This window comes from Mandrillus leucophaeus, unplaced genomic scaffold (assembly GCF_000951045.1).
Source record: "Mandrillus leucophaeus isolate KB7577 unplaced genomic scaffold, Mleu.le_1.0 Scaffold539, whole genome shotgun sequence".
Lineage (NCBI taxonomy): Eukaryota > Metazoa > Chordata > Mammalia > Primates > Cercopithecidae > Mandrillus > Mandrillus leucophaeus.
Window position 1 is genome coordinate 2033266 of NW_012105797.1, and position 8536 is coordinate 2041801.

Below are 8536 nucleotides of genomic sequence, written 5' to 3' on the forward strand. Positions count from 1 at the left end.
TCCTTTCATTCCCTTTAAATGTAGCTTTTAGCACTGAACCTTATCTACATTTTTCAGACACTCTAAAGCTACAGTAAAAGTCTTAAATGTGATCAGAAATTTCTGAAAATAAGACAGGAAAAGCTAGCCTATATTGAGGTCACTTAATTGAAGAGCTGTATTCATCATTTAGATCTCTGGATGGCCAATGATGTTCCCCTAGTTGAACTTATTATTTGTTAAGTGAGTCACTCAGAACAAGGAAAACTTGTTATTCCTCATCTGTGGGATAGAGCTCACCACCACCCTACATATTTTGATAAGCCTTCTAATCATTACAATAGAAACTGATTTTTAGGAAGGGGAAGAGACTGGGTAATAAAACCAATTGAATATTACCCAATTTAATATAATTTTCCTGCAAGTTTTTAGTCTTCATACAACAGCTTTCTTTAGTATGCCTTATCTAGTTAAAATGATTTCAATGAGCTTTGAAATCACGTTGACTAGCAATCTTTCTTACCAACCAGCACATACAAAAGAAAATTACATTTCCTTCTCTTTCGGGAGATCAGAGATTTAGTAAAGGGATTTTTTTTTAAAGTGTTTTCTAGATAATACTGAAGGTGACATCAATAGATAATGAAGAACAGTTTACAGAATGATAAGAACAATAATGAGATGACTTGAGGCTGTGAGGAAATGACTTTAGGAAATAATGAAGCTGACTGATTGAAAGTAGGAAAGACAACTACATTGAAGCCTAAAGTTATATTTTGACCTCAAATTAGCATTAATAGCATACTGAATGATATAAAAAAGGATGATTTTTTAACATGTGTGGGAAAATGTCTTTTTTTAAGTCATGATTTTATAAAATAACCTTGAAACAGTGAATGCAACAGTCTTCATTCGATTAGGCTAAAATTATACAAAAAAATTCAGCCAAGAAAAAAAAAAAACAAACTAAAACTAAAACTAAAATTGAGCAAAAAATTTATAAATAAAAGATGACAAACTTCATTTTTCTGTATTCATTTCTTTCTTGCCCAGCTCATTCTTTGTAGTGGTTGGTGAGAGGTTTGCTCATGAAGGTTGTAAATACAATTCTAAAAGAAATTATCAATACGCTTAAAAGAAAATATAATGTAATTATGGAAAAACTAGACTTCAACAAGCTTAAATTCTTTTCTTCAATTAAGTCATTTGAGTAGGTGACTTAATTTCTTAAAATCTTGATTTTCTTAAAATAGAGGCAATGGTTATCTATCAGGTAATCATGATAATAATGCCTGATGCCCTACAGTTATTGAAAAATATTAGTACTTTTCTACCTTTTCCCCATCCTTCAAGTTAAAGAAATAAAAGGCAAAAGACAGAAAGTACACCCATTGAGAAAAATGAAGACAATGATAAAAAAACTCAACCTTATTTTCCTATTCTTCACTTTCCAAATTAGGAAAGTAAAAGAGTAATGAGGGAATTTCCTCTTAATTCATTTCTTTGTCTACTTCAGAATTGAAAACCACTTCTTATCTAGCCATATAGTCATTACTTCAAGAGCTTTGCCCAAACATTTCAAAAGATTATAGAGACTGAAATAGATTATAAGGAGGAATCTGGTGTGGAAGTACCAGAGGAGGTAAAAAGACAATTTTATCATGATTGCAGCATTGTGTCATATTGAACTACACACCCCACTCTTTCAGAGGTGAAGTCATGAAGAGTTAGAACAATGAAAACAGAAAGCAAATACTGGCCAAAAGATTAAACTGCCTTTTCCATGGTTATATGCAATGTATATAAGGAAAAGGAGAACCCAAGAATGTAAATCTTCTAATTCTAGTGAACAGATTATTTTTTTTTTAGGGAAATTTTTAAATACTTTCAAATGAAAAAGGATTTGCACTTAAGAAACAAACGAAAATAGACTTTAATTACTCTAAAATGGAGTTATATTGATTCTTGTTATAAAAATATATCAAAGATAAAGCCAGATGCTAACTAGTAAAACAGTAAGTAAAGATTTTATTCATTAGTAACTCTTGTGATAGAGAGTCCACTGTGAACTGAGCTCAACTTCATGAAACTAAAAACTGGAAACTTTTTGAAGGTTGGGGTGTGCTAAGGAAAAGGCACTAAGGGGGTTAAGGGGGCTGCTCCACAAGATTACGCCACCTGGGTTTGATAATTAGTGCTTAACTGGAGGGGAAAACAGACTTCTCTCATCTTTGTGACAAGAGGCAGAGGCAGCAAGTGAGAGTAAGACACCCACTGGGCTGGGAGGGAGAATAAGAGTCAGAGTTACCTTCTCAGGTGTTTGCACTTCAAAAAGAAAGCTCTCAGCTCCTTAGAAGGCAGTTCTGGGTAGTAGAAGATTTACATCTCAAAAAGGCACAGAAAGGATTTATAATTGAAAGCTTTCTAAAGCAACTGCTCTAAGAGAAGGTTCAGGACATATTTGCCTATTATCATGAACTTTCTCAGGCAGGCAATTTAATGTGGGGGCTGGGGTCATTCGAGGGACATACATTTAAACTGTTGGACAATATGCTAGTGATTGTTCAAGTCTCTCAGTATGTATTTTGGCCCAGGGGCATGGGGGTGGGGGGTGCGGTGAAGGTGAGGGCAGCAGGATGAAATCGTTTGTGCTGGGAGTCTGCAGTTTTTATTGGCCAAGGCTGAGGTCTAGCCAAGAAGAGGACTTAGAGGATCCTGACTAGTGTTTGGTCAAGAAGTCTTTGTCAGGTAATAAAAAAATTTAGAAGAAGTTGCAGGATTCATGACAGGTTTAGGGCTAAGTAAGAATTAACAGGTTCTAATTATGCAAATATTGGCATTAAATTTATATATTCAATTTCAGATTTCAATGTGAATTTCATTTAACCTAAAATCTGTGACTTCATTCCACAGATAGTAATAGAAAGAGACACTTTGGTACTGAGAAAACAGTGACATTTGAAATAAGCTAAAAGCATTGTAACAATTTTTTTTTTTTTTTTTTTTTTTTAAGCCTCCTGGGCACAATGACATTTCTTTACAGTTATTTTCTGGGAAAAGAATGTCAATTGAACTGAAATGGGGCAAATACTTTGAAATGACTGCTGTTTTGAAATGCTTTTGATTATGGGTGAGAAACATATTTGGAGGAACCAAGAGCTGAACCTGTTTTTTTCTTCAAAATAATACGAAACTTGAATTGCTAGAGAAAATAGTTAATATAATCATTTTCCTTTTCTTATTACTGTAGCTTCATTGATGGTGACATTATATGAAGAAGAGTTGACTCATACAGAGCTTTTAAAATGTAGATATGTTTTTAAAAGCCTTACATTTCAGACCAATTTTTGTACTAGATACATTTTCATAGACAATCAGAAATATTTGCATTATATAAATAAATATTACTGCAATTTACCAATTATTAGACAATAGTCTTTTTAGCATATCTCAAAACATACACAATTAAATACGGTTTGAAATCCACTTGAAAATATTTTTAAAGCCAAGAAAGACAAAGCTTCTTTCAGCCTTATTACTATGTACCTAATGGTACACAGTGGTAGGTAATGGTGTGGTTTCAAAGACAGTTATCTGCCATTTTCTTCAAGGTTATAAGAGTGTCATATTGAAATTTTCTCAAATAGACAATTCTGACTAAAATGTAGGATAATGTGTGCTTTTATACAATTTTTCTACTTTAAAAAATTCATCAAATATTTTTAACTCGTTACTCAATGTTAGGTATACACTGGTAAACAGAAGAGATATTTTCTGTACCCTCATGGAGCTTACAATTTGGTGATGAAGTAGAATAATAAATAAATATATTTAAAGGACAGCTGTATATTTAAATGCTGTTTAAAAAGCTAATCTTTTTTACAAACTAATCATATTATCTATATAATCAATCATATTTTCTGTGTAATCAATACTATTGCTGATTATTTCAGCCAAAATACCAGGACAACTTTTTTTTTCTTTTTAGTGTTTTGCTTATGATGTCTCCATGGCGTCATTAAATGAATCCTACTAACCAATATATGGGGCACAATATACAATTCACATAACTTAAAAATAAATGCCCACAGCCAGTAAAGGATAAAAAGTAATCCGTTCTACATTATAACTCCAAAATAGACTGTACAAGTGTTGCAAAAGATACATAGACATTATGTATATATATTCATATATGTGTATATGGATATACTTGTTAATTTATTAACATCAAGATATGTCTAATATTCAGATCATCATGGTATATACATCTTTTTTGGAAGACCTCTACAAATGATTTTGCACAGCTGCTAAAAGGCTCAGCATAATCTTTCCAGTTGTGATAGAAACACTGAGCTCACTTTACATCCATGGGGTAAAGCAAACTATACTCCCAAGTTTTATAGAAATGAAAATCTTCCATTTACAATTTCTATCATGTAGAATTAAATTTGGCCTTTGGATGAATTCTATCATTTCTATACCAATCCCTGAAGAAAAAATAAGCCAAAGAGGTCTTTCTTATCTTCATTTGTAGGCTAATTGTAGGCTTAGAGAATTGAGTTCAATGATTAGTATTTTACTGAGGAAAGCAATTGATAAGACCTATAATCTGTCCCTCTAGATGAATGTTCGCTGAACAATGGAGGCTGTAGCAACCACTGTTCTGTTGTTCCTGGAAGAGGAATTGTCTGTTCCTGCCCTGAAGGACTTCAACTCAACAAAGACAATAAAACATGTGAAATTGTGGATTACTGTAGCAACCATCTAAAGTGCAGCCAAGTGTGTGAGCAGCACAAGCACACAGTTAAGTGCTCATGTTATGAAGGTTGGAAGCTGGATGTAGATGGTGAAAGTTGTACAAGTGTTGGTAAGTAACTATTTTGTGTGTGTTGCTATATTTAAGGATAGATCTTGAAAAAACCAAACCCCAAAACTGCTTCAGAAAATTAATAAAAGGATTCAACTCATTTTAGATAAAGCATTTAACGATTATGTATTATTTTAGACCTACTATAAAATTTCTGGAGAGATAATATAATAATCCTTACCTTTGCAATCCATTGAACTGTTACCATCAGATTATTTTTTTCCTGAAACATTGATTTTATTATCGTATCCCAGATGGGCTTGTTTTTGTATATGCAAAAGCATTTGCTTTGTTTCTCTGTGTATGCTTTTTTAGGGGGTCCTACCCCACATTCCCTGTTGTTATTTCTACTGCTCTTGAAAACAATTTCTTGCTCTGGTTGTGTTTATCTTCTAACTGCTTATTTAAAACATTCTGCGGATTCTCTAGGTAGTTTTTCACAGTGGGAAAGTCAAAGAAAGGCTAGATTAGGATATTAGGATATTCAAACTCTAATTGTATAACTTATATTCATTCTGTATGTGACCCTAGGCAGGTTACATAATACTGTTGAGCCTCAGTTTTCTCATTTTTCAAGTAACATTGCCCATTTACAACCATTTCCTGCTTCTACCATGTTGTAAGAATAGTATGAAGGACTTGTTACTGTACCACACACCCACAGGGTGTTTAAAGAAGTATCGCTTTCCATCCACTTCTCTAGATTCTTAGTCTGAGTCCACAGGAAACTTAGAAGTCCATGGATAAAATTGAAGAGATTCAGAAACTTTGTTTGGGAAAATATTATAGCATTATTTTAGCTTCTAACTGAAAGTTAGTATTTCTTTCCATTATGAATGTATGCCACAGACCACCGAAGTCATTAGCAGCAACTATGAATTTGCTGATAGAATTAATAGACATATTTATATCCCATTATAGTTGCTGCACATATCTCAAAATATCACTTACGTTCAGGCTTTGCAACCCACTACTAATTCAATACTGGGACTCCTTGGACCCACTGCTGGAACTTATTATTGAATATACTAATAAAATCCTCTCTGTGGGGAAATATCTCCTAAGCTTCTCCTGAGATAAAAAGGAATTAGAATAATAACTAAAATACTCTATCAAATGAAGTTTGAATTTCATGACATCAAAATAAATATTTAAGTAAATAAATATATTTATTATTATATTCAAACATTACTTAATTTCAATAACTGCATTTCAATGTTTTCTCATCTATACTTTTAAAAAAACTTTATTCTTACTGTTTTTGCACTTCTAAAAACTTTCTAGTATTTGCTAGCACAACAGGGTGACTATAGTAAAAAATAACTTAATTGTACATTTTAAAATAACTAAGAGTATAATTGGATTGTAACACAAGGATAAACGCTTGAGGTGATGGGTACCATATTTACCCTGTGTGATTATCATATAATGCATGCCTATATCACAATATTTCATGTAACTTGTCATAGGTAGTGCCTAACTGGGGCCATTGACACAGGGGGTAAAGGAATTTACCAAGACAGTTGTAGGTAAAGAAAGGCAGATTTATTAGAGAAAGCATGAAAATACATTGCAAGGTTGCAACAGGCAGCACAGCAGAGACAGGGCTGTCTGCAAAGAGGCAGGGACTGGAAGAACATTTTATATGGTGGTGCTGGAGGGAGCTACTTGTGGAATGAGGTCATTGTGGCCACAGGACAAGGAGGTCGTTGTTTATGATGAGATTAGCCACCTGTCCGAAAGATTGTTCATTGTTCTTCCCCACTTGGAGCCCTCCCCAACGTGAAGCCCCTTTCATATTGTTGCTTTCTTATCTATCAGGCCTCCACATAACCTAGAAATACACTACTATAACACCTACTATGTACTCACAAAAATACAAATTAAAAAAATTATTAAAAACCACAACTTTCTGCGGAGTCCACATGCTTCATCAGACTGCTAAGAACGCATACATTATGAACCTCTGTTCATTTTGTTTCTTCCACTTAGACTGTACTTTCCTCGCTTCATCTCCAGAAATCCTGGATATTCTTTGAGACATACTCACTCAAGTCATTTTTCATAAATCAAGTCTTCTTCCAGATATCCTTACTTTCCATTTATTTTTTCTTTCTATGTCTAGAATATATTGTTCTTGAATATGTCTGATCACATTTTTAATCGGCTGTTTTATATTCCTAGATATCTTCTTATTTCTTATCTTTACAATAAAATAATACAAACCTTGAGGTTAGAATTCAGGTCATAGACTTTTCTCTTGTGTTTTAAATAATATCCAGTCCACTTCTGGGAAAATAATATACAGGTAATAAATAAATATATTCTTTCAGATATTATTATATTATTTTAATCTTTTACTTTAAATTTTGTTTTGTTTTGTGATTATTTCTGTAGTAGTTTTCTTATGACCATTAAAATTTGAGTCCCACAGCATAAGTTTAGCAGATGTTTATTCTACACTTTCTTCTTCAATATTCTCACACAAAGTAATCGGCTTGAGAGGCTGAAAAGCAGCAATTTGTTGTGACGCTAATAGTCATTTCGTTCGTCTGTGTGTTTCAGATGAAAAAGCAATAGATCAAATATTGACCTCAGACACATTTGTGATCATATTTCACAGGAGAATTGGCTCCAGATGTCCAGATGTTTGTTTTGGATACAGATAACAAAATGATTGAATGTCTTAGAGTGCTTATATATCATATGAAATAAATTACAACTTACGTTTAATGTTAGAGTAATTCAACATTCAAATACAGGTGACCAGAGACAGAGATAACTCACCTAATGGAATTAACCCCTCTGCCCTCAGCTCAGAATAGAACTGCAGGGGCAGAAAGGATGTGTTTGCTTTCCTCCTCATTGTAAGGGTCGTAGATGACTCTCCTATAACAAAGACCAGTTAACAAGAGAAAATCATAGCAAATTTATTTGATCATAGTTTTTTGTTTTATTGTTTTAAAATATAGCAATTATTTATTGATAGATAATTTGATTAGTAGAGTTATAAATACAAAAAGGAGGAAAGATTACCAGAAAGAAGACATTATTTCTAACAAATCTTTAAGAAAATACTGATTATTAAAATGGCTTTTATCTTATAAGTATTGCATATACAGTTTTAGCTCCTCAGAGCCCTCTATCAATAAGTCGCATGAAATAGTAAAAAATTTGCTACTGCAGCCTTGGGGAACATTTTTTAGTGTTGTGTTGGTGCTTCTCTGACAAAGCGTGCTTTTAATCAAGACAAACAGTCCCATATTTATGTAAATCCTAAATTCCAAGTATAAGCACTGCAATTGAACTGACGGACTGGAATAAAATAATAAATCCTTAGATTAACTATACCATCTTCTCACAAATTATTTGAATTTCATAAAAATACGAAGTGTTAACATAGAAATGAAATGGCAACTGACTTTATGAAAGCTCACACATTGAAACTAAATGAAATTTCAAGCTGTGGTGTGGAGTTATTCTGTTACCAGGCAGCACTCCCTCACCATAAAAATAGCAGCTAGGTAGTGATTTCTTAATGCCAAACTAATGATGATTTTGAAGACCAACCTTGCTCACTGTCATACCCATGGCTCAAATGGAGAACTTTTCCTGCCTCCTGATTTCCTTTCTTTTAGCTTTGTTGAGAAGAGCCCTGAAAAGGAAAAAAAAAAAAAAAAAAAAAAAAGA

General features: G+C 33.0%; 1 protein-coding gene across 1 annotated transcript in view; it reads left to right on the top strand.

Moving 5' to 3' along the window:
- Positions 1–8536, top strand: part of LOC105551939 (low-density lipoprotein receptor-related protein 1B-like) — a 411008-nt gene that overhangs the window by 378263 nt on the left and 24209 nt on the right. Inside the window, exon 19 of the mRNA XM_011997389.1 lies at positions 4601–4846. Within this exon, the coding sequence (XP_011852779.1) occupies positions 4601–4846 (246 nt within the window). The remainder of the gene's footprint in view (positions 1–4600; positions 4847–8536) is intronic.